Source organism: Aethalodelphis obliquidens, unplaced genomic scaffold (genome assembly GCF_003676395.1).
Source record: "Aethalodelphis obliquidens isolate GAN/ISIS:26980383/991018 unplaced genomic scaffold, ASM367639v1 scaffold95, whole genome shotgun sequence".
Taxonomy (NCBI): domain Eukaryota; kingdom Metazoa; phylum Chordata; class Mammalia; order Artiodactyla; family Delphinidae; genus Aethalodelphis; species Aethalodelphis obliquidens.
The window spans coordinates 1,660,080-1,686,996 of record NW_020838039.1 but is presented as its reverse complement, the minus strand read 5'-3'; the positions used below and the strand labels follow the sequence as shown (position 1 = coordinate 1,686,996).

The 26,917-nt window shown below is 40.6% G+C and overlaps 1 protein-coding gene across 9 annotated transcripts in view; it reads left to right on the top strand.

The window, feature by feature from the left end:
• Positions 1 to 26,917, top strand: part of AFF1 (ALF transcription elongation factor 1) — a 207,507-nt gene that overhangs the window by 56,357 nt on the left and 124,233 nt on the right. For 2 of the 9 annotated variants that reach the window (XM_027095844.1, XM_027095843.1), the window contains exon 1: positions 23,895 to 24,458. The exons of the other annotated variants lie outside the window; for them this stretch is intronic. In XM_027095844.1, coding sequence (XP_026951645.1) covers positions 24,442 to 24,458 — 17 coding nt within the window. In that variant the 5' untranslated portion in view covers positions 23,895 to 24,441. Of the gene's footprint in view, positions 1 to 23,894; positions 24,459 to 26,917 lie in introns of those variants that run through there. 9 annotated transcript variants of the gene reach the window in all.

Genomic DNA, 26,917 nt, shown 5'->3' with positions numbered 1-26,917 from the left:
CAAGACACTTCCTGCATGCTATCATCAAAATCCATAATGTGAGAACGCTACAGAGAATAATCTTTTTTTCTTCCAACAAATAAAACTCAAGGAAAAAAAAATAGATTATTAAAAGACCTAAGAGACATATCAACCTGTAATGAAAGGATCCCGTTTGGGTCTGGGCACACCAATTAAATTTGAAGACTAACTGGATATTTGAGGTTATTAAAGGACAATTTTATAAATATTAATTAATATTAAAGGAAACATTTAGGTGGGGTAATTGTGGTTATGTTTTTTTAAAATCTTCATCATAAAGTCTATTTAAACCTGGAAAACCCTGCTGCTTGAATTTCTTACCTGTGAAATTAAGCAAGGGGATTAGATGTCTTTTCTATTTTCTCTCTGCTCCTTATGTAATAGCCACTCCCACTTGCTTTCCTTCTCGGAATCTTATACTGTTATGTGCAACCATTGGTGTTGCTTGTGGACAAGGCTTTACTTAATCAGTGCACCTCTGGAGGGCAGGAACTCCAGGGCTTGCGCCGAATTATCTAATGGACCCTAGGAAGCTGCTCTATGCTTTCCTCCTGGTCATTTCCCTCCTCCCTAGTAGGGTCTGAAGACAACAGTTCTGCATCTTGAGTCAGGGGTCTGCTAGGGGCTTGACAACAATTTATAGACTGGGCTGAGTCAGATTTGGCTGAGAGCCAGCCCTGCACGTGAAAGTCCTCATTCCTTAAGAGGTGATAACTAACTAATGCTCATGTGGGAACCAGAGGCAATAACCATGGTAGAGTAGTAATGATTTAGCACTTCTTCAAGACTGCATAAGTTGTGGAAGACAGTAGGACCCCTTCAGGGTGGGGAGACACTGGTACCCCTGCTTTGGCAGTATCCAAAGAGCCTTGATTAGCTGTTGACATTAAAGAGGTATGATGAAAACAGTAGGCCATGGGATCCACCTCCAGAGAGCTCTACACCAGAGCTTTTGTACAACACGAGCTCTCGAAACCCCAGGCTCCCCAAGAGCAGTTTCAGACTGCCCACAGAGAGGGTGCCCTCCAGGAGCAACTAGCCATCAGTGGTGAGTAGGGAGTGTACAGGGAGGTGCTTGCCAAAGATGTCTTGGGTAACATGCTATAGATGTCATCAAAGTTTGTTGAAATACTCGCGGGCTTAAGTATTGCATGTAGGCATTAGGAGGCTGTCCAAAAATGTTGTATCCCAGGAACTTGATTCAACTCTGAGAATAAATGTATGAGTGTTAGGAAAATTGTTTGGGTAGAAAATATTTTTTGTTTATTATTTTATCTTGGTCTCTCAGCTGTGAACCTTATTTGAGGTTGTTGGAAATCTACAGCCTACATATATGGCCCCTTGCAACTATACATTTGTTAAAGGGAGGGAGAGAAATGCTGTTGTTGAAATTGTTTCGGCCAATTTAGTTCTTATTCTAAAATCCTTTCTATTCATAAAATGATTGTCCTAGATGACATCAGTAACTATTACTCTTACCCCTCAGACTCAGTAACATTATTAACTTGCAGTTGCAGACTTTCTACCACCGTCTTTTCTGAAAGATGAAAACGACATATTCACTGTGACTTGTGAGTCATGGTTGGGAGACTTTAGTGTTCATGGTATCTGAACTATCAGGTAAAAAAACAGGACTGGAGTTCCATGTTTACTTCAAATTGCTTTTTTTTTTTTTTAATATCTTTGTCTTTAGTCATTGAAAAATGGTAGATGCTCTGGCCCCGGATATTGAATTTCAAACCCAGATATACCTAAAGAAAACGAAACCAACCATGATAATAAATCACCATTTGCCTTTTGCAGAAGCCATCTAGCTGGGCTCAAAAGTCATGTCAAATTTGGGAGTGTTGTAATGAAGCATAGCTAGATAGCAGGAAGAATGGTTTTTCTAAAAGACTGTTAAAATAATCCTATGACTGTTTCCTCGAGAGTGTAACAGTAGGTTCTCCAGAGAGGCTGCATGGCATAGTGATTAAGAGTAGGGACCCTGGAGCCCAGGGTGTTAGGGTCACAGCTCAGTCCCAACCACTTACAGCTGTATGACTTCAAGAAAACTACCCAACTTCTTGGGTCTCATTTTCCTTATCCTAAGGCAGAATGGTAATACTGTACTTGTTTTAACAGCTTGTGGTGGGAATTAATTTAATAAATTAATTAAATTAATTAATTTAATACCATCAAAGCACTTAGAACAGGGCCAGACATACTGTGGGCAATCAGCAAACACTGGCAATTCATATCACGAACAGAATTATTCCTATTACCTTGCTTTGCATTGTGCCCAGGCTTTAGTATCTAAGACCCTGTTACTAAGTGTCTCAAATAACACACACCGAGGAAATACTATCATATTTGGGGGAGAGTTATCTTTCTGTGAATTTCCAAATGGAAATGTAGGGCCTGTTAAGTTGTTAAGCATTTTAAGGCATGAAGCCAGCGGCTTTGAGGTGTTCAGGGCGCTCACAACTTCCCAGCTGAGAATTCTCACCTCGACCCCTCCTTTCTGAGACATAGGCAATACTGTAAACTAAAACTGCTGTAATATTCCTAAATGAATCCTTAAATGTAATGCTTAAAACTATTTAATTTGCTGAATAACTTATAGATCCTTGATTAGCAAAAGGTTTAATTGATTATTAATCAACTTTTTGTTCTTTAGACTTGCTTTACAGTTGACCCTTGAACAACATGGGTTTGGATTGCTCAGGTCCACTTTTACCGGTCCACTTTTATGGTAAATATGTACTATAGCACTGTAAAATCCCAAGTTGGTTGAATCTGCAGATGCAGAACCCCAAATACGGAGGAACCTCAGGTATGGAGGGGGGACCATAAGTGGTACATGGTATTTCTGCAAAGAGGGTGGCTGCCTCTAACCCCCGAGCTGTTCAAGAGTCAACTGTATTTTTCAAGATATTTAGGACTTAGAAAATAGAACAGTCCTTTCTCTTAGTTACAGTAAGTGCTTAGAAGATAAGGATTAAACAAACAAACAAACAAACAAACAAAAACCCCAAAACCTCTTCTATAGAGTTACACAGGGCTATGGACGTTATATGTGCTTAATAAATGATTTGATTTCATCTTAATTTTCCTGTTTTGCATGCAACCTAGTAGGAGACAGAGCTCATGACAAATAAACCTCAAATAAAGCTTCCCTGACTTTTGGGAGGAAATCCTCAGTCCTCAAATGGAAAGTAAAATTGGTACCCCTAATTAGATTTTAAATTGGTGGGATTTAAACGTTTGCTGGGAATAAAAACTGCACATTTAGGACAGGCCTCGGTATCACAAAAAAATGTCAGTAGTTGACATAACCTCTTTTATGTATGGAGAGATCAGATCTTAGTGTAATTTATAAGCTGCAATTTACTGATCATTGTGGCTTGTCTGTGTATGTAATTTCTTTTCCCCCCTCACAAAAAGAAAAAAACAACCCTGCAAAGAAAGACTGGGAAATATCCTCTTTCTTCCAGTTCTTAAATCTTTCCCTTTTCTTATGTGTAATCAGGAAAATTTGAGAGTAGTTTGAAAGGATGGAAAAGGCTCCTACAACAGAGAAAGCTGTCCCAAAAACATTGTTTAGAGATTAATGTTTTAGACTCAATATTGAGGGAATATTGGTCACTTGTCTCTGAGAGGTTAAGCAATTCTTTTGGTTGTTGCTGAGTTTTCCATTTATGATCTTATTTGTAAATCTAATTAATTGTAACAATTACTTTAAGGAAGATTTTATAATTTGATAATATCTTAATAAATGCCTTAATAAAATAATAGTTTAAATGAATACTAATTTAATAATTTTTAAGTGTAGTTGATGTACAGTATTATATGTTATGGGTATACAATAAAATGATTCACAATTTTTAAGGGTTATACCCAAACTTTGAGTTTATAGTTATTGAAACATTGGCTATACTCGCTGTATTTTACAGTATATCCTTATTTTATACATAATAGTCTGTACTTCTTAATCCCCTACTCTTTTTTGCGACACGCAGGCCTCTCACTGTTGTGGCCTCTCCCGTTGCAGAGCACAGGCTCCGGACGCGCAGGCTCAGCGGCCATGGCTCATGGGCCCAGCCGCTCTGCAGCATGTGAGATCCTCCCGGACCGGGGCACGAACCCATGTCCCCTGCATTGGCAGGCAGACTCCCAACCACTGCGCCACCAGGGAAGCCCACCCCTACTGTTAAATTGCCCCTCCGCTCTTCCTTCTCCCCGTTGGTAACCACTAGTTCGTTCTCTACATCTATGAGTCTGTTTCTTTTTTGTTCTATTCACTAGTTTGTTGTATTTTTTAGATTCTGTATATAAGTGATATCATACAGTATTTGTCTTTCTCTGTCTGACTTAACTTCCCTTAGCTTAATGCCCTCCAAGTCCACCCGTGTTGCTGCAGATGGCAAAATTTCATTTTTTTAAAATGGCTGAGTAGTATTCCATTGTGTATATATATACTACATCTTCTTTATCCATTCATCTGTTGATGGACACTTAGGTTGCTGCCATATCTTGGCAATTGTAAATAATGCTGGGTTAAGCAATTCTTAAATGTTCTGTATTTTATAAGGCAATGTTTCTCAGACTTTTTTTTTTCACACACACACACTATTTTATTTTTACAAGAGATAAATAAACTGACACCAAGCATTGTAAATGGATGACCACAACAAAAGCAACAATGATTGCAATTGCCATACATGAAACACACTCATACTATGTCATAATATTGACATTCAGTCCAGTAATCCTCCACTGCAACAGCTCCTTTACTTTGCAGTGAAAATTGATTTGTATATTTTTTGCCTCTGAGTCCTTGTTGGATTTTTTTTTTTATTCAAACAGAAAGTCACAAAAATTATAATTGTCCTCATCAGTTCACTCAGTCCCATGTAATTAATTTTTTTTATCTTGATCTTTTGTTAGCACTTTTATGAATTCATCAGTTTTCCATTAGAGTTCTGAGAATGCTTATTCATTCAGTTCAGCAATATAGTCAGTTACCAGAAACCTGTACTTGTCAGAGTCTTTTCCATGAATTCCTTGAAGGTGATACCCTTTTATAGGAACAGTTTTGCAAAAGCATCAGAGTACACCCAGAACTGCCTGTAAATGACAAAAGACTTAAAAATGACCACGGTTAAAGATTTGATGAAAGTTCATAATAATGCAATTGAAAAGGAAATTTATAGTTATTTCTGAGATATACATTTTAAAGTAATAACTAGAATTATGACTTATAACATTATACCAGAACATATAAGATTTTTAGAAATTTCATGTAATGTCTGAAACATTTATATTAACATATTTCCACACAAATAACCCAAAGAAAGTTTAGTATTAGTTGCTTTTTTTCAGTTTTATACACATCAGTGTATACATGTCAATCCCAATAGCCCAATTCAGCACACCACCATCCCCACCCCACCATGGTTTTCCCCCCTTGGTGTCCATACATTTATTCTCTACATCTCTGTCTCAACTTCTGCCCTGCAAACTGGTTCATCTGTACCATTTTTCTAGGTTCCACATACATGCATTAATATACGATATTTGTTTTTCTCTTTCTGACTTACTTCATTCTGTATGACAGTCTCTAGATCCATCCACGTCTCAACAAATGACCCAATTTCGTTCCTTTTTTTTTTCTGTTCCTTTTTATGTCTGAGTAATATTCCATTGTATCTATGTACCGAAACTTCTTTATCCATTCATCTGTCGATGGGCATTTAGATTGCTTCCATGACCTGGCTATTGTAAATAGTGCTGCAATGAACATTGGGGTGCATGTGTCTTTTTGAATTATGGTTTTCTCAGGGTATATGCCCAGTAGTGAGATTGCTGGATCATATGGTAATTCTATTTTTAGTTTTTTAAGGAGCCTCCATACTGTTCTCCGTAGTGGCTGTATCAATTTACATTCCCACCAACAGTGCAAGAGGGTTCCCTTTTCTCCACACCCTCTCCCGCATTTGTTGTTTGTAGCTTTTCTGATGATGCCCATTCTAACTGGTGTGAGGTGATACCTCATTGTAGTTTTGGTTTGCATTTCTCTAATAATTAGTGATGTTGAGCAGCTTTTCATGTGCTTCTTGGCCATCTGTATGTCTTCTTTGGAGAAATGTCTATTTAGGTCTTCTGCCCATTTTTGGATTGGGTTGTTTGTTTCTTTAATATTGAGCTGCATCAGCTGTTTATATATTTTGGAGATTAGTCCTTTGTCCATTGATTCGTTTGCAAATATTTTCTCCCATTCTGAGGGTTGTCTTTTTGTCTTGTTTATGGTTCCCTTTGCTGTGGAAAAGCTTTTAAGTTTCATTAGGTCTCATTTGTTTATTTTTGTTTTTATTTCCATTACTGTAGGAGGTGGATCAAAAAAGATCTTGCTGTGACTTATGTCAAAGAGGGTTCTTACTGTGTTTTCCTCTAAGAGTTTTATAGTGGCTGGTCTTACATTTAGGTTTCAAATCCATTTTGAGTTTATTTTTGTATATGGTGTTAGGGAGTGTTCTAATTTCATTCTTTTACATGTAGCTGTCCAGTTTTCCCAGCACCACTTATTGAAGAGACTGTCTTTTCTCCATTGTATATCTTTCCCTCCTTTGTCATAGATTAGTTGACCATAGGTGTGTGGGTTTATCTCTGGGCTTTCTATCTTGTTCCATTGATCTATGTTTCTGTTTTTGTGCCAGTACCATATTGTCTTGATTACTGTAGCTTTGTAGTATAGTCCAAAGTCATGGAGTCTGATTCCTCCAGCTCGGTTTCTTTCCCTCAAGACTGCTTTGGCTATTCAGAGTCTTTTGTGTCCCCATACAGATTTTAAGATGATTTGTTCTAGTTCCATAAAAAATGTCATTGGTAATTTGATAGGGATTGCATTGAATCTGTAGATTGCTTTTGGTAGTAGAGTCATTTTCACAGTATTGATTCTTCCAATCCAGGAACATGGTATATCTCTCCATCTGTTGGTATCATCTTTAATTTCTTACATCAGTGTCTTATAGTTTTCTGCATACAGGTCTTTTGTTTCCCTAGGTAGGTTTATTCCTAGGTATTTTATTCTTTTTGTTGCCATGGTAAATGGGAGTGTTTCCATAATTTCTCTTTCAGATGTTTCATCATTACTGTATAAGAATGCAAGAGATTTCTGTGCATTAATTTCATATCCTGCAATTTACCAAATTCATTGATTAGCTCTAGTAGTTTTCTGGTGGCATCTTTAGGATGCTGTATGTATAGTATCATGTCATCTGCAAACAGTGACAGTTTTATTTCTTCTTTTCCAATTTGTATTCCTTTTATTTCTTTTTCTTCTCTGATTGCCGTGGCTAGGACTTCCAAAACTCTGTTGAATAACAGTGGTGAGAGTGGCCATCCTTGTCTTGTTCCTGATCTTAGAGGAAATGCTTTCAGTTTTTCACCATTGAGAATGATGTTTGCTGTGGGTTTGTCGTATATGGCCTTTATTATGTTGAGGTAGCTTCCCTCTATGCCCACCTTCTGGAGAGTTTTTTTTAAATCATAAATGGGTCTTGAATTTTGTCAAAAGCTTTTTCTGCATCTATTGAGATGATCATATAGTTTTTATTCTTCAGTTTGTTAATAATGGTGTATCACATTGATTGATTTGCGTATATTGAGGAATCCTTGCATCCCTGGGATAAATCCCACTTGATCATGGTGTATGATCCTTTTGATGTGTTGTTGGATTCTGTTTGCTAGTATTCTGTTGAGGATTTTTGCATCTATATTCATCAGTGATATTGGTCTGTAATTTTTTTTTTTGTAGTATCTTTGTCTGGTTTTGGTATCAGGGTGTTAGTGGCCTCATAGAATGAGTTTGGGAGTGTTTCTTCCTCTGCAATTTTTTGGAAGAGTTTGAGAAGCGTGGGTGTTAGCTCTTCTCTAAATGTTTGATAGAATTTGCCTGTGAAGCCATCTGGTCCTGGACTTTTGTTGGAAGATTTTTATTTATTTATTTATTTATTTATTTATTTGCGGTACGTGTGCCTCTCACTATTGTGGCCTCTCCTGCTGTAGAGCACAGGCTCCGGATGTGCAGGCTCAGCGGCCATGGCTCACGGGCCCAGCCGCTCTGTGGCTTGTGGGATCTTCCCAGACCAGGGCACGAACCCGCGTCCCCTGCATCAGCAGGCAGACTCTCAACCACTGGGCCACCAGGCAAGCTCTTGTTGGAAGCTTTTTAATCACAGTTTCAATTTCATCACTTGTGATTGGTCTGTTCATATTTTCTATTTCTTCCTGGTTCAGTCTTGGAAGGTTATACCTTTCTAAGAATTTGTCCATTTCTTCCAAGTTGTCCATTTTATTGGCATAGAGTTGCTTATAGTAGTCTCTTAGGATGCTTTGTATTTCTGCGGTGTCTGTTGTAACTTCTCCTTTTTGTTTGTAATTTTATTGATTTGAGTCCTCTCCCTCTTTTTCTTGATGAGTCTGGCTAATGGTTTATCAATTTTGTTTATGTTCTCAAAGAACCAGCTTTTAGTTTTATTGATCTTTGCTATTATTTTCTTTGTTTCTATTTCATTTATTTCCTCTCTAATCTTTTTGATTTCTTTCCTTTTGCTAACTTTGGGTTTTGTTTGTTGTTCTTTCTCTAGTTCCTTCAGGTGTAAGGTTAGATTGTTTACTTGATAGTTTTCTTGTTTCTTGAGGTAGGTTTGTATAGCTATAAACTTCTCTCTTAGAACTGCTTTTGCTGCATCCCATAGGTTTTGGATCGTCGTGTTTTCATCGTCATTTGTCTCTAGGTATTTTTTGATTTCCTCTTCGATTTTTTCAGTGATCTGTTGGTTATTTAGTAACGTATTGTTTAGCCTCCACGTGTTTGTGTTTTTTATGTTTTTTTCCCTGTAATTCATTTCTAATATCATAGCGTTGTGGTCAGAAAAGATGCTTGATAAGATTTCAGTTTTCTTAAATTTACTTGATTTGTGGTGCAAGATGTGATCTGTCCTGGAGAATGTTCCATGCGCACTTGAGAAAAAAGTGTAATCTGCTGTTTTTGGATGGATTGTCCTATAAATATCAATTAAATCTCTCTGGTCTATTGTGTCTTTTAAAGCTTGTGTTTCCTTATTAATTTTCATTTTGGATGATCTGTCCATTGGTGTAAGTGAGGTGTTAAAGTCCCCCACTATTATTGGGTTACTGTTGATTTCCTCTTTTATAGCTGTTAGCAGTTGCCTTATGTATTGAGGTGCTCCTATGTTGGGTGCATATATATTTATAATTGTTATATCTTCTTCTTGGATTGATCTCTTGATCATTATGTAGTGTCCTTCCTTGTCTCTTGTAACATTCTTTATTTTAAAGTCTGTTTTATCTGATATAAGTATAGGTACTCCAGCTTTCTTTTGTTTTCTATTTGCATGGAATATCTTTTTCCATCTCGTCACTTTCAGTCTATATGCGTCCCTAGGTCTGAAGTGGGTCTCTTTTAGATGGCATATATACAGGTCTCGTTTTTGTATCCATTCAGCAAGCCTGTGTCTTTTGGTTGGAGCATTTAATCCATTCATGTTTAAGGTAATTATCGATATGTATGTTCCTGTGACCATTTTCTTAATTGTTTTGGGTTGGTTTTTGTAGATCCTTTTCCTCTATTGCGTTTCCCACTTAGAGAAGTTCCTTTAACATTTGTTGTAGAGCTGGTTTGGGAGTGCTGAATTCCCTTAGCTTTTACTTGTCTGTAAAGCTTTTGATTTCTCCATCGAATCTGAATGAGATCCTTGCTGGGTAGAGTAATCTTGGTTGTAGTTCTTCCCTTTCATCACTTTAAGTATAGCATGCCACTCCCTTGTGGCTTGAAGAGCTTCTGCTGAGAAATCATGTTAACCTTATGGGAGTTCCCTTGTACGTTATATTTCGTTTTTCCCTTGCTGCTTTCAATAATTTATCTTTGTCTTTAATTTTTGCCAATTTGATTACTATGTGTCTCGGTGTGTTTCTCCTTGGGTTTATCCTGTGTGGGACTCACTGTGCTTCCTGGACTTGGGTGGCTATTTACTTTCCCATGTTAGGGAAGTTTTCAACTATAATCTCTTCAAATATTTTCTCAGACCCTTTCTCTCTCTCTTCTCCTTCTGGGACCTGTATAATGGGAATGTTGCGTTTAATGTTGTCCCAGAGGTCTCTTAGGCTATTTTCATTTCTTTTCATTCTTTTTTCTGTTCCGCATCAGTGAATTCCACCATTCTGTCTTCCAGGTCACTTATCTGTTCTTCTGCCTTAGTTATTCTGCTATTGATTCCTTCTAGTATAATTTTCATTTCAATTATTGTATTGTTCATCTCTGTTTGTTTGTTCTTTAATTCTTCTAGGTCTTTGTTCAACATTTCTTTTATCTTTTTGATCTTTGCCTCCATTGTTTTTCCGAGATCCTGGATCATCTTCACTATCATTATTCTGAATTCTTTTTCTGGAAGGTTGCCTATCTCCACTTCATTTAGTTGTTTTTCTGGGGTTTTATCTTGTTCTTTCATCTGGTACATAACCCTCTACCTTTTCATCTTGTTTGTCTTGCTGTGAATGTGGTTTTTGTTCCACAGTCTGTAGGGTTGTAGTCTTCTTGCTCCTGCCCTCTGCCCTCTGGTGGATGAGGCTATCTAAGGGGCTTGATGGGTGGGACTGGTGGTGGGTAGAGCTGCCGGTTGCTCTGGTGGGCAGAGCTGGGTAAAACTTTAATCCACTTGACTGTTGATGGTGGGGCTGGGTTCTCTCCCTGTTGTTTGTTTGGCCTGAGGCAACCTAACACTGGAGCCTACCTGGGCTCTTTTGTGGGGCTAATGACAGACTCTGGGAGGGCTCACTTCCCAGAAATTCTGCTGTCAGTGTCCTTGTTCCCACAGTGAGCCACAGCCTTCCCTCCCACCCTGCCCCCCACCTCTGCAGGAGACCCTCCAACACGAGCAGGTAGGTCTGGTTCAGTCTCCCCTGTGGTCACTGCTCCGCTACTTCCCGTGGGTCCTGATGCACACACTGCTTTGTGTGTGCCCTCCAAGAGTGTAGTCTCTGTTTCCACCAGTCCTGTCTATGTCCTGCAATCAAATCCCACTAGGCTTCAAGGTCTGATTCTCTAGGAATTCCTCCTCCCACTGCTGGACCCCCAGGTTGGGAAGCCTGACGTGGGGCTCAGAACCTTCACTCCAGTGGGTGGACTTCTGTGGTATAAGTGTTCTCCTGTCTGTGAGTCACCCACCCAGCAGTTATGGGATTTGATTTTACTGTGATTGCGCCCCTCCTACCGTCTCACTGCGGCTTCTCCTTTGTCTTTGGATGTGGGGTATCTTGTTTGGTGAGTTCCAATGTTTTCCTGTCGATGATTGTCCAGCAGGTAGTTGTGATTCTGGTGCTCTTGCAAGAGGGAGTGAGAGCACGTCCTTCTACTCTGCCGTCTGGGTTCCTCTCCGTGTTTCTCAGACTTAAATGGACATACGAATCACCTAGGTATTTTGTTAAACTGCAGATTCTGATTTCGTTGACCTGGCATGCAAGCCAAGATTTTGCATTTCTAACAAGTATCCCGTGCAGGACACTGCTGCTCTGGCTCTGTGGCTCACGCTTGGAGGAGCAAGGCTCAAAAGCAGAGATTGTCAAACTTGGCTGCACGTTAAATCACCTGAGGACATTTAAAAAATACCGATGCATGGGTCCCACCTCCAGAGGTTAATTGGTCTGGGGTGTGTCCTGGGTGTCAGGAATTTATACATCTCCCCAGGTGATTCTCAGGTGTAGCCAAGGTTGTGAACCACTGCTCAGTCTGAAGGATCTGAATTGTTTTCATTAGTTCACATCCAAGAGGGAAGTACCTATCTTCAAAGTGACGTCCTCTGTGTGTGTTTTTAATTATTACTGTTTTCTCTTTTTCTTTGTATCTCACGTTTTGAAAGAGTCCCTCTACCAAACAAAATATGTTTAAACAATTTTGTTTGTTTTTCTATTTTTAAATCAAATCAAACCACATACAGCTGTCAATTCAACTTCCTGATCAGCATGAGCTAACTGGTGTTGCCACACTCAGTTGGCATAAGCTCCAGAAAGGCCCAAAGCAGCATCCCTCACATGCTTTCCATGGGCAGATATGTGATTTCCTGTGGACTTTTTGAAATGTTGAAAATAGTTCACTGGTCTCCAGTTGCTTCATTTGTGGGCCCAGGTCAGAGTCCAGTGATTACATGATCGGAGAACTCCTCAGATTGTGCTGGTTTGGGGGCATTCATGTGTAGGAGGAAATCTTGCCAACTGCCCCTCCAGCAGAGTTCTTCACAGTTCTCTGTTTCAGTAATTATCCATTAACTGCAGTATCTGTTGGCTGCCTTTCCCATGAACAAGCAAACATTCCCCTTAATCCCATCTAGCCTCATGACTTGATAGACATGAGAGGTAAGAGTTTGTGATAGGTAAAGAGTGTGAAGGTTAAGATCTCAGAGAAAACTTCTGAGAAGAGCTGCCTTGGTTGGGATTTGAATAATGGTAGCAAGTCTCCAGCTGGAGAAGAGGGGAAGCAGCATTCCAACAAAGAGAAAATACTCTGTGCAAAGACTGCTGGTACAAGAGAACTGGCTGGCTGGAGGGCTTTTGTGATGATGGAGTGGGATGGTGATGGAGGGAGGTTGGTGGGAGGTGGTGGTGGTGGATGAATTGGGAGACGGCGATTGACATATATACACCAATATGTATAAAATGGATAACTAATAAGAACCTGCTGTATAAAAAATTAAATTCAATTAAAAAAAGAAATAACATAGAGGATGTAATATTTTCATTTGCTTCAGTTTAAATATTGTTTGCAACTCAAAGTGACAACTAACATCATAGTATTGTGTAGTAAACCCCACTGCTTTGAGCTTTTTATGAACCTGGAGAAAGAATCTCTTGTCTGTGGCATCTATGTCTCTGATTTCACTTGAGATAACTTTCGGTCAAAAATGCTGCTTTGGGGCTTCCCTGGTGGCACAGTGGTTGAGAGTCCGCCTGCCAATGCAGGGGACATGGGTTCTTGACCCGGTCCAGGAAGATCCCACATGCTGTGGAGCAGCTAGGCCCGTGATTCATGGCCGCTGAGCTTGCACGTCCGGAGCCTCTGCTCCGCAACGGGAGAGGCCACAACAGTGAGAGGCCCGCGTACCACCAAAAAAAAAAAAAAAAAAAAAAATGCTGCTTTGGAGAAATACCATGAAATATAGGATCTTATCTTTATCAATGTTACCTTCCATTTTTCTAAGAAGATGAGAATTTCTTTTATATGTTTGCCGAATGCTACGTATAATATAAAATTCTGCTTTAAATAAATACATTCTTCATTTTCAGATATAGAAAGAAAAAAACAAGAGAGAGAGAGAAAGAAAGCTACTGATGTGCAAAATTGGGAAGGGTATTGGATGCCCCTGTAATCTTCAGCCTGGAGTCAGGGAAGTCCGTCCTTCCTTCCTTCCTTCCTTCCTTTCTATCTCTCTTTCTTTCTTTGCTCTCTCTCCCTTTCTTTTCCCCCTCCCTCTCTCTCTCTCTCTCTCTTTTTCTCTCTGTCTTTCTCTCTTTCTTCTTTAAGAGTACCATCTGATGTATATTTTAGGAACAATATATTCCATACTCTGGCAGTGAGGTTGAAGGCTAAGTGTGGGGGGTGGGGGAGAGATTTGGCAAGGGAAATAATCCTCATTAAGCTATTGAAAAAGTATGATGATGTATGAAGAAGAACCTGAACTAAGAGAATGTTAGGTGTTCTAGAAAAAATGGAAAATCTTATGATTATTTTTAATTTCCAGTAGGAATTAGATGATGGAAGAGTTAGCGAATTGGTACATATTGACTCTAGTGATTACTGAACTTTAGTGTGAAACCGAATCACCTGGAGGGCTTGTTGAAACTCTAATTGTTGGACCACACCAACAGAGTTTCTGCTTCTGTAGGTTTGGGTGGGGCCTGAAAGTTTGCAAAAGAATGCAAGAATGGAGCAACAGAGGAACCCAAAGAAACAACTGGAAGACAAGTAGCAAGTTGATAGAACTTAAACCCAACCATATCAATAATTAAAATAATGACTAAACATATCAGTTACAAGGCAGAGATCCAGCAGACTGGGTTTTACCGAACACAGTCATCTACTTCCAATAGATGTATTTAAAAATAAGAACATGCATAGGTATAAAGGCAAAGGATAGAGCAAGATACATCATCCAACAGTAAGCATAGGAAAGCTGGATGGCTATATTAGAATCAAGAGGGCAGAAGTAGAACCAGTGGATGATGGCTACAGGGAAGCCAGTTTTAGCTCTATGGAGCACAGAGGTTTCCACTGCTATCACTGGCCAGCAGTGGAAGGGGCTGCCTTGTAATTACAACACGTGTCCCTGGAAATATGCAAACAGGCCAGTCTAGGAAGCAAAAGAGCATTCTTGTATGGAGAATTGGATTAGATGATCTCCTTTGGTCTCCTTTCTGGAGCTAAGATTTCATCATAGTTTATTTTCTACAATAATTGTAAATTATTACAATTGTAAAAAACGTAAATTGCGGGTAAGTGTTCATTTTATAATACTTAGAATATTTTTAAATGCCCAGAATAAGACAAGTCATTTGATTCTTCCAGCCAGGAATATCTATGGCTAACATTTGGTACAGAGGCTCAGTCAATCTTTTTAATACACAGATTTATTTCAATTTTGGTGAAGTGGGTTCATAACAGCTGCACTGTATAGCAACTGCTGTTTTTTTTTTTAAGTTTATACTATATCTTTCTATGTCATAAAATATTTTTGTAAAACAGGAGAGTGAAAACATATTCAACCCAGGGGGAGAAAAAGCATTTCGAGACTAGTTGTATAAATTCAAGAAAACAGAGAAGTATTTCAAGTAAGATCTCCCTGCAATGACACCACTGCACTTTTACTATCTCAAGAGACCTTTGGGATTTGGGTGGTGATTACATGTGCAGGAAGAGCCAGGAAAAGGAGAGAGTGACTGATCTTTAGTTTGGGTGATTGGTGACTAGGACCAGGGGAGAGGAATGGGTTAGAGTCATGTTAATTCTGGCCCTGTTGAGTTTGAGTTGCACGGGGCTCACTGCCTGGCCTGGGACCATTTCTCAGGCTAATTTTGTCTCTTTCCTTTAACCTGTTTGCCTTTCCTTTTTAAAGGCATCACCGCTCTACCCTGCACACTCCCTGCATACTTGTTATTGTGCGTACTCCCTGGTTTTTACTAGTAAAAAACTTAAGGAGGCAGATCTTATTTTAAGAAGTTAATTGCTGATCATTACAGTTAAATACATTATAAAGATAATGGAATTTTTTAGTTTTATGTGACCCACATCCCTCCTGATCTGCTAATTGCAAGTCCTCTTTGAATTCTGCCCTCTGCTTTTATTCCTAAGAATGGAACCAGCAACACTCCCCCCACCCCCACCCCCCACCCCCCGCCACAGCCCCGCACCAGTCCCTTCTTTGGTGAAGGAGGCATTGTCCCCTCCCTCTGTAGAGAAGCCACCCTTGCAGACCCAAGAAGCAGCTGAGGTTGAATGATAGGTGGCTCTTGGCATCTCTAAGGTGACACTTTTCACTAAGTGAATGATCCATTTGGGACAGCCTCCCAAGTGCCTTTTTATACCCAGGAAAGTGGTTTTGGGCAGCTGGAAAGAAGGGACTTGGAGTTGTTGGCAGAGGCTTGGGCTAGAGTCACACTTCTGGAGGGTCACTGATAATTTTGTCCAAGACAGCATGTAGACTGAGAGATAAGGGACGTTTTCTCATATTGGATCTCATATTGGATCCCAGATGTGTGAGCAGAAAGAATTATGAAACACAATGAGGTCCCTCCAAATAGAGAGGTATCATGAAAGTCCACAGAGGAGAGTTTTGAGGAAGGTGGCCACTGGGGTCACAAAGGAAGCAGACCACTCTTTGTTTAGGAAGTTTGGCTGTGATGGCAGAAGGAGATTGGGCATAGCTTTTAGGGGGAGAAGACTGATATGTGGGAGAAATGGCTGATTCTAGAGAAAGCTGTGGTAGAGAAAATAGAAAATGAGCCTGGAGCCCCTTGTAGTACCAGAAAGTAAGGAAGCGCTTAAAAGACAAAAGGATGGGAGCAAGTCAAAGGGATGAGGGGCTAACTGGAAGAGCTCCCAGTGGCCAGAGCCAGAACAATTTGAGCAATAAAGTAAATCGTAGAGCATTGGATTATAGCCCAAAGGATAAAGTATCTGTGAGTATATGCCATACTGCTATAAATAAATGATTGAATACATTAATAAATGGAGAAGTAAATCTTTCTTACAAAAGAATTCCAAGTAATGTGTGGGTACTACCACCCCACATGAGTGGAGCATAAGTCCCTCCCTCCCTTGAAGGGAAAAACCATTAGACAAAGCCAGATGGGGACACCTGGCCTGAACTCCTCAAAACTGTCAAAGTCATAAAAAACCAGGAAAGACTGAGAAACTGTCACACAGTGCAATGTGTGATATCCTGGATTGGCTCTTGGAGCAGAAAGAGGATATTAATGGAAATTAAAATAAGTCTAGAGTTTAGTTCATAGTAGTATACCAATGTGGATTTCTCAGTTTTGACAAATGACAGATGATACTATAAAACGTGAAAATGGGGAAACTGGCCAGGGAGGTATATGAGAATTCTTTGCAACTTTTCTGTAAATCTAAAATTATTCCAAAGTAAAAAGACTTTTTTTTTTTTAAAGTGTGTGTTACCAAACGAAAGTTCATATGCCCAATTCACAGTGAGGCCAAACAAACCAAAATGTGGGAGTTTGGGGCAGAGAAAGGTTTATTGCAGGGCCAAGCAAGGAGAATAGGTGGCTCATGCTCAAACAAACAAAGAAACAAAACCCACACTCCCCAAAGGGTTTCGGCAAAGCATTTTTAAATGCCAGGTGAGGGCGGGGCGTCCCAGGGTAAGTGATCAGCTCCTGCACTGTTCTCTGATTTGTTTATGGTGGGGTGACAAGGTGGTGTCATAGGAGTTAACATTATCAATCCTTAGGCACCAGTAGGTCTGGGGGGTATGTGCTCGGGATCATCAAGTAGTTAATTTCTTTGTTTGGTGGTGGTTTTAGCATCTGAAAAACAACTCAGGAAATGTGCATCAGATACTGTTATTTAGGTAATTCAGAGAGGAGCTAAAGCAGAAGATATGGGGGAGGGGTCTGTCCCAGGAAGACCCCATAGGGTCCTGCTCAGTTACATGTTGGGGTGGGGTTGGGGGTTGGGGAAACTTGAGCTTGTTTGTAGGCTGAGAATAAATAAGTCAACTGGTATGGATGGGCAGGGGTATTGGGGCGGGGAAGGAAGAATGTTTTATCTATGTACAAACAGAAAAAGATAGGAAAAGTGTAGACCAGGAGTAGAGAAAAAGACATTTCAGTGAAGGAAGAGGTGATATTGGGCAGTAGTCTTTAAACATTTTTGCTTGTGTCCCCTCCAAAAGAATGTTGAAAAACTGGAAGTCTTTAGTCTCAAACCTATCAGCTGAATCGTATCAGAGAAAATTTCCATCTCATTTCATAATTCTGATATATAGCTGGATTGGTGAGGCAGGGCCTTGCTCCAGGTTGGTTACCTGGATATGTCAGATGAGGAGCCACCCATGAGTTTTTCCTGATTTGAGCTCAGGGACTGTCCTCCTACAAAGAACTGTTCCTATGGGGCTTCAGACATATTTGCACCCTGGAGCAATGTACACTTAGAAGAGTGATTTGGAATGGGTGAGAGGCCTACTTTTCTTGATCAAGTAGGGAAAGGCAAGCGGAAGTGGGAGGAAAGCCTGAACCCTCGTTTCAGGAAAGAGGGCATTTGGGAATGAAGAACCAGGAAATACATTTGCTTCAAACCTCTGCCCTCATCCTTCTTGAGGACTTCCACATACACCTGATTTGAAGATCATGGTAGAGGACCTGAAAAGTGTGGCGTAAAGCTGGGGAAGAAGAGGACTTTCTCAGGACCAGCAAGGGGAGGACTGTTTTGTGTTGAGGTCATAGCTGAAGGGGGAGCTAGTTAATTTCCAGCGATGCTTATCCAGTTTTCCCTGCTATCTCTGCCCACCGGAGATGGCTCATCTTTTTTCTCCTCCTTTGTCTCCCCTCCCTTTTCCTGTGTCTGATTTATTTGTGACTGTCCAGTGGCACCTTGAGCACCTTTCTTTTGGTGAAGTGATTTTTGCAGTGTCCTCATTAAACAGCATCCCACTGAAATGAAGTAAAAATTCTTAGATTTGACCGACGTAACTTTTAGATCAAAAATGCCATTAAAGAGTAGTATCATTGAATGACTATTGTGGACCAAATGCATACATTGAATGAATATTTAACAGTTCTGATTAAGGCAACTTGTTTTAAAAAGTTTTTTTTATTAAATTTAAAGTATGGTAGATTTTGCCTTCTATCTCCTAAATTAAAAAATATATATATAAACATACATTTTAAAACATATGCCTGTTTATATTTTGCCAAATAAATGATGGAACACTTGAAAGATGATTCTGTTTTCACTCTTGGATAACAATATGTAGGGCACATTTGTGATTGTACTTAAGATATTGTTATATATGCCATCTGTTGTTGCCACTACATGTGTGCAAGTGTCATTTATAAAGCTCATTAATTTAAAGAGCTAATAAAAAGGCACTCTTGTGATTCAAGAACCCATTTCAGGTAGTAAAACAGTCTGTCCCACTCACCTTATAAATTCTGCCCTGTTTATTAAATTGTGTACCTTATTTTTTTGTTGTTAGCATACTTGGTCACTGTAGGCTTGGTGAATTCTGGAAATGTAGCACTGATTAGCATATTCTCACCATACTGAGAAACTTGTTATTTTGATATATAGATGATATTTTGCTGTCATGTAACATCTTTCCATTCATTTATTTTTATTTTTTAAGACTTATTTTGAATTGGCTTTATTAGGCAATTCATGAATAGGGCAGAATCCCATCTAGCAGCTAGAAGGGTATTCCCTCTTTCCATTATTTTCATTAGAAATTCTTCACTGTAGGGAATTCCCTGGCAGTCCAGGGGTTAGGACTCTGTGCTTTCGCTAGGTTCAGTCCTTGGTCTTAAGATCCCACAAGCTGTGTGGCAGGGCCAAAAAAAAAAAACCCCACAAAACTTCACTGTACTGGGCAATTACTAAGACAGTCCTAACATTTTAAAGGGGCAGTGAAGATTGACAGGTGATCGTACCCATTATTTGTAAGGTAAATTGGGTCCATTAGCTGGTCCAGTTTGAGTGCACCTTAGGGCCCAGGGATTTATCACCTGAAGTCTACAGAGCCTCAGGTCCTCCTTAGGTGAGCTGCAGGGGGATCATGAACATCAAAGTATAGCAAATGTCATGTGCATAGGTCTGTATCCTTGAATCTCATCAGTAAGGCAAAGAATTCTGGGCCCCCAAAAGGTTAAGAATGTCTTTTGTTCAGTTTCACTGCAGAACAAGACTGTGGGTTGGGTACAATGGTGTTTTCAAAACACTTGGAGATAATAACACCCACGTGTGTATTGCTGAACTTCTTCAGCCACATGGAGTATCCAATTCCAGAATAATTTCTCCTGCACTTTCCTCTAGTATTGTTAGATCTATTACAAATCGAGTGTAATCCCACATCTGTTTCAAATTACTCTCCCTAATTTATGTTACAAATGATCTTGAGAGCCCTGGGAATCTCAGGTGTAATCCCAATGTGCTGTTGATTTCATATTTCCGTGTGTGTAAATATTTGCTGTATTCTTTCATTTCCTCATCTTTAGTGGAACAGCACAATTAACACAGTTCACAGGGGAAAAATGTAATTTTAATATAAGTGATATTATATTTCTAGCCAGTGATAAATGGAAATTTTGTGAGTAAATGCTATTATGCAATATTGTTTCTGCTTACTTATATGTCTGATATCAATTTAAAGGATAAATATCATAGTTGGTATTTAGAACAAAAGAAAGATGGGGGAAAATGGCAAGCAAAAAATTTTTGGGGGACTTCCCTGGTGGCGCAGTGGTTGAGAGTCCTCCTGCCGATGCAGGGGACACGGGTTCGTGCCCTGGTCCGGGAAGATCCCACTTGCCGCAGAGCGGTTGGGCCCGTGAGCCATGGCCGCTGAGCCTGCGCATCTGGAGCCTGTGCTCCTCAACGGGAGAGGCCACAACAGTGAGAGGCCCGCGTACCGCAAAAAAAAAAAAAAAATTTTGGAGAGTAGACTTTTGCCTAAATTTATGCTTTGTTTCCTTCAAGGTTTATCATTCTTCTATTGCAAAAGAATACACGTGTGCAGTGGTATTTTATTGTCTGATAGAGATTTCTTATGAATGAAAATAAATGCTGTCCGACCATGATACTTAAAATGACTGAGGGATTATAAACCAATACTGAATCAAAGAGCTCACTTTTATCTTTTAAGTATGCGTGATCTAAGCAAGTCGTTCTCACATGTAAGCAGACAAGTATTAGCTGGAGAATTTGTTGAAGTGCATATCCCTGAGACCTCTCCCTACAAAGATTTTGATTCACGAGTTCTGGAGTCTGTGGTTTTAACACATGACACAGGTGATTTGATATTTTACCAAAGCTGATCTGGGTGCTAAGATTCTACACAGGAATAGCTATAATATAATAATATTACTTTTAATATAAGAGAAGCCATGATGATTGTGGAGAGCTGGAGGAGACATGGAAGTATCAACAAGTATCAACAAATGACATGGAATAAGTTTGCACCCTCAAATTATTAAAAACCCCAAAGAGTTTTCGTATGTGTGTGTTTTATCTATTGACACTTGCTGTATTAAAAATTAAAATTGAGATATTTAAAATACTAAATTCTTTAAAATAATAAACCCATTACCTGTTAACTTAAATAATATTTTTATTTGGAAAAGAAAACTATTTCCAAAATAAAAAATTTAGTAAGAGGAGTGGCATTATTTTACATTTATGCAAATCTCTTTACTGTCCAAACTAATAGAAGACAGCCAGATTCTCATCTGCTTCTGTGTTCAATCTGTTGCAATGTTATTTTGGTTGAAATATATGAAGAAGATGCAGCCTCACAGAAAATGGAGGAGTATTTTAATACCTTTTTTGATATTATATCAAAACTCTACAAGTCATAGTTTCTTAAAGGTTAGTTGCAATGTGGAATTTGAAATCATATCATTGAACTTTTTTTTTTTTTTTGCGGTACGCGGGCCTCTCACTGTTGTGGCCTCTCCCGTTGCGGAGCACAGGCTCTGGACCTGCAGGCTCAGCAGCCATGGCTCATGGGCCCAGCCGCTCCGCGGCATGTGGGATCTTCCCAGACCGGGGCACAAACCCGTGTCCCCTGCATCGGCAGGTGGACTCTCAACCACTGCGCCAACAGGGAAGCCCTGAACTTTTTTTTTGATATATTAAAATCCATTGGTCTGTCCTGCACTTTCAATGGATCTTTTACCCGTGCACGATTTTAAAAAAATTTATTTAATTAATTTATTTATGGCTGTGGTGGGTCTTTGTTGCTGTGCGTGGGCTTTCTGTAGTTGTGGTGCGCAGGGGCTACTCTTTCATTGTGGCGCACAGGCTTCTCATTGTGGTGGCTTCTCGTTGTGGAGCACGGGCTCTAGGTGTGCGGGCTTCAGTAGTTGTGGCATGTGGGCTCAGTAGTTGTGGCTCATGGGCTCTGGAGCGCAGGCTTGGTAGTTGTGGCGCACGGGCCTAGTTGCTCCGCGGCATGTGGGATCTTCTCAGACCACAGCTCAATCACGTGTCCCCTGCACTGGCAGGCAGATTCTTAACCACTGCGCCACCAGGGAAGCCCCACAATTTTGTACTGTTTAGAAAATTTTGGTCACTGAGTTACGCAGGTTTTCTTTTTTAAAAATTTAATTAATTAATTTATCTTTGGTTGCATTGGGTCTTCGTTGCTGTGCATGGGCTTTTTCTAGTTGTGGCGAGCAGGGGCTACTCTGTTGTGGTGTGCTGGCTTCTCACTGTGGTGGCGTCTCTTGTTGCGGAGCACGGGGTCTAGGCGTGTGGGCTTCAGTAGTTGTGGCTCACAGGCTTAGTCAGTAGTTGTGGCTCACGGGCTCTAGAGCGTGGGCTAAGTAGTTGTTGCTCGTGGGCTTTAGAGTGCAGGCTCAGTAGTTGCGGCGCACAGGCTTAGTTGCTCCGTGGCATGTCTGATCTTTGTGGACCAGGGCTCGAACCCGTGATCCCTGCCTTGGCAGGCAGATTCTTAACCACTGTGCCACCAGGGAAGTCCGTACACAGGTCTTCTAAAACCACATTCATTACTGTCCTTACCTCATCGGGAAAGTCTTTAAGTATTGGGAAGCTGACAGGCTCGCAGTGGCAGATGTCATTTTCCAAAATGCTTGAAAACTCAAATTTTATCATTGGCAATAAATACTGTCAGTTGTTTTCCTTGAAGAAACAGACTCACTTTGTTCATTTTTGAGAAAATTATTACCAAATACCCAAGTCAGAATAACCACAGTTCGTCAATTGTTCTTTCAATTGTTCCTCACTTGTTCTTCCAATTTTTTTCATTTCTAAAGAAATGGTAGTCCATGAAAAAAACAGCTATTTCAGCTTGCAACTCAATTATACAAGTGCTTTTCTTCTAGACAACCACTGTACTTCACTCTGCAGCAGCAGAGTGCTTCATGTGGACTTCCCATTTTGTCACAAATAACATTAAAATGACCTGTACTCAAGGGTCAAGATTTAAGAAAAGTAGTAATTCTTACTGCTCGCTTCATTAAGGACATGTGTAAAGAAAACTGACCTTTTTTTCTTTTTTAAACTGCTAATGAGTGAAGAGCCACTTCCTTGATTAGTGCTAAGGTGCCAGCAGTTTCCCCACAATTGCTTTTGCACCATCAGTGCAAATGTCAGCACAGTGAAAAAGACAAATAATGTCTTTGTGTTATTCTAAAAATAGCTTGACCTCTGAGAAGGTCCTGGGGACTCCCAGGAGACCACGAATCACACTTTGAGACCCACCATAGAGGTGCTTTGGGCCTTCCACCTGCCAGCCCCCACCTCCCAGCTTTGCAGTTTTTGTGCAGATGTCAACATGTCTATCCATGGCTCCTTAGCAGTACAGTGTGGAGTATCTCTTTGTGAGATGGTGTCACTGTCATGATTCTAGGTAGAATGGGGAGTCCACGGGGCCGGCATTCACTCCATTTAGAGCTTGCAGCTCCTACAGTGTGCTGCTGGTCCGCATGAGACGCTGAAGCCCAACCTCTCTCCTGCTCAACGACGTTTTTCCCTGCTTAGCTTTAGGCACAGTTTAAATTTAAATGCCTTCCCTGGCCCCCTTAGTAGGACACGGTTTCGTTTGTACTTACAGTGTTTAATATATTGTTGGCTTGCATCCTCAGTCATTTTCTAAAAATTTGTCAGTTCCTTAATTACTTCTTCAAGTACCATCTGAGTTGCTGTTTCCTTTTAATCTGAATGTTGTCCAATAAAAGAAAGGGCGTTTTTTTTTTTTAAAAAGACGGCGCTTTGTACATATTTGTTTCAATGTAACGAAATCAAAACTGAAAGCTAACAAAGTCAAACAAGTGTGCGTTAGTTGCACATTTCCTGACTGCAAGCATTGGCACGATCAAACGTAGCGAACGTGTTTTACTTCTGTGGTTTTATTCCTTGTTCACTTCAGCCTCTTGGGACCCAGTATTCAACAAATATTCAAATTGGGGCTGGAGTTCTGACCGCCCGGGTACTGCGTGTTCCGGCAGTGTGTGTTTGTACATTGTTAAAACCTGACAAGAGAGCGGTAGCCAGGAGCCTGCAGGCGGGGCTGCGCCGCGGTCGAGCCAGCTGGGCTGCGTCGGCGCTCGGGCTCTGCGCCCCCGCCCGGCGCAGCCTCGGGCTGGGCCGGTGGAGCGCCGTGCCCTTTTAAGGAGGCGGACCGTACCACCAGAACTTTGTTGAAGGGGGTGTCCAGGCGAACTCGGACAACTTTAACAGAGCCGAAGGACGATTTCCTTTACCTTCTGACGCGGGCCGGAGTTCTAGTGCTGCTTGGCGAAAGCTGTGCGTTGGTGGGCTTTGCGCGAAGGGAGCCCTTCGGTTTCCCTTCTCCGGAATCGCCCGGAGGGATCTCACTCGGTCTGAATTCAGACGCGAAGCTCCCCGGGCCGGTCCAGAGTGTAGTTTGCCTGCAGAGGCCCCAGTGCCCGGATGTCCATCAGGATTAGCGCGAGCCAATACGCTCGGAGCCCGAGGCTGCGCTGAGGACGCCCGGGCTCGGGAGCAGGTAGTCCGGTAAAATCGGGTAGTCGCGCTGGGGAATCGTCCCCGCCCGGCCCCGGCAAATGGTGAGCGCGGCGCTGGCAGAAGGGCCGCGGGTTGAAGGCTCTGATGGACAGGAGACCTTGAGCTCTATAAACTGAATTATGGCAGCCCAGTCAAGGTAAGGCAAGCACCGAGAGAAACTTTTAAAATATGTTAGTGGCTAGGAGAATTGAAGGTTGCAAGGGAAGGGTCGGGGTGCTGCGAAGAGGACGAGCAGGAAGCAGCTTTGTCATTGCTTTCTCATCATTCCTGATGCTGTGGTTCTTTATTTATGTCAGATAAAAAACAGTTTGGAGAACATACTAGACAATTTCTGCAGAGAGGAGGGGGTTGAGTTAAAGTTAAGATTAAAGTTAAATTTCTCTTCTCTTCCAAAAATAATTATTTTCAGAAAAATAAAGTTGATTTAACTTGTCTGCCTTTGCCCAAATTGTCCTTTAGTTTCTTTGTGCACCTCCTTCTGGTTCTCCTGATTTTTTTTCCCCCTCTCCGCTAATGCCTTGAGCAGAATTTTAGAAATCGATTAATGTGAAACAGTTCGCCTTGGGGGAGGTGGTTGAGAATTTGCCTGGTAAGTGACTGGAAATTTTACTGCCAGAATGTACGATTGCACATAAAACGGCACAGCTTGCGTGAATCTGCTGAGTAGGCAAAGACCAGGAATGTATCGGGGTTGGTGAAGGGGAGAGGATAATGAACTGCAGTTGCTGTCAGAGGAACGCTATTGTAAGAACCTCCAGCCCTGACTTTCCATGGTTTGTTACTTTTTTTGTAATGAGGCTTTAAGAGTGATGACAAGGCATTAGTGATTTTTATGAAATTCAAACTGTTGTGTATGATTTCATTTTAGTTGTGACAGCAGTTGGTGCTAAAGGAAGCCTACAATTTAGATATACATTCTTTTTAAACTTTCAGTTTTACTGGAAAGTACTTTGGTGTCGCATTTAAATTAATGAGAACTCCTCAAGTTGCTTTTTGATGTAATATAGTGATTTGGGGGAAATCTTACAAGGCTAAACACATTTCAGGTCTGAAGACCCAGATAGGTCACTCAAAGAAATAGATGCTTTAAGCTTAAAGTTTGGGCTTGATGAGACTTTGAAATTTTTTCCTAAGAGATAGAAGTTTCTAGGAAGAAAAAGAACTTCACTATATAGAGCACCTCTATGTGCTTTGTATATTTAATCCTCTAGACTCAGTGGTTTATCCCCTGCCCCCATTTTATTGGCTGTTCTAAGAGAGAGGTTCTTAACTTGAGGCCATGTAGTAGGAAAACTTGGATGACAAACAAAAGTTGCATCTTTATTTATGCTAACCTTGACTGAAATTTAACTGCCAAAAGGGTCCATGGCATCAAAACCTTAGATTAAGACGCTGTGATCTAAGAAATTAAATGGTATCTAACAGAGCTCAATAATAGAAAGCTGGGATTTGAACTCAGATGTGAGTGATTTCAGTGTCTGAACCCTTAAATTAATTAAGAATAAAATGAGGTAATAGCTAAATTGGACACTGCTGTGTGCCAGGCACAGCAACTGTAATTGGATTACCTCTTTGACTCTTCTCAGTTGCTTAAATAGGTAAGTACTTGTATTTTTTCACATTTGTTCAGGAAACTGAGGCTCAGCCATTCTGTTTCTTGCTTGAGGTCACGCAGGTAGAGCAGTGCCTGCCTGACTTCTGAGCTGCCCTGCAGCATTTCCTTACTTCCAGGCTGCCTCTTTAATGCTGAGATGAGGTGTTGAAAGGGAGCTGCAACGCCTCAGTCTAAATGCGCAAGAAGCAATTTCTGCTAAAAGTACTTTGCTACAAGATGTAAAAATCCGAGTTATCAGTATGGTAGTTCAATTTGCTAGTAATTGAAATAGGAGGACTGTGCATATTCTGCTTTTCTGCCTGGCCTTCAGATGTGCCCTTGAACTAGGAACAAAGCCATGATGTCTTTTTTTTTTTAAATTTTTTGGCCTCACTGCATGGCACCTGGGAACTTAGCTCCCCGACCAGGGATTGAACCTGCGCCCCCTGCATTGGAAGTGCAGAGTCTTAATGAGTGAACTGCCAGGGAAGTCCCCAAGGCCATGCTGTCTTGCTATTTTCTTAGTCTGCATCATGGGAGTATATCTCTCAAGTGGTAAATGTGCATTTTTTCACTTATAGCTGGAATGTGGTCCAAACTCACTTAGACATTGTGTTTGTGGGAGAATAGGTAATCTTTGAGATCCCCAGAGAGAATATATGGAGAAAATTGCAGGTATTTTTGGATTTCAGGAAACCCCAAAGCTGGGCCACTCTGCCTGAGTAGTGCTAAGAGAAACGCAGCCATCATCTGTGATGTATAATCTGTAGTAAAATCTTGCCCATGTGTCAGCATCTGTTTGCTTTTGAAACAATTTAGATTCTTGGACTCATTGGATCTGAATATTCATAGCATTTATAGCTCAGTTCTAACCATTGTGCACTGTTTAAATAATTAGGTGGTAGGATTTTTTTGTTTGTTTTTGAGTAGAAGAGATAGATGGAAACTTAGACGAAACTGAATTTTGTAGCACTGATGGTGAATAAATGAGCTGACCATGG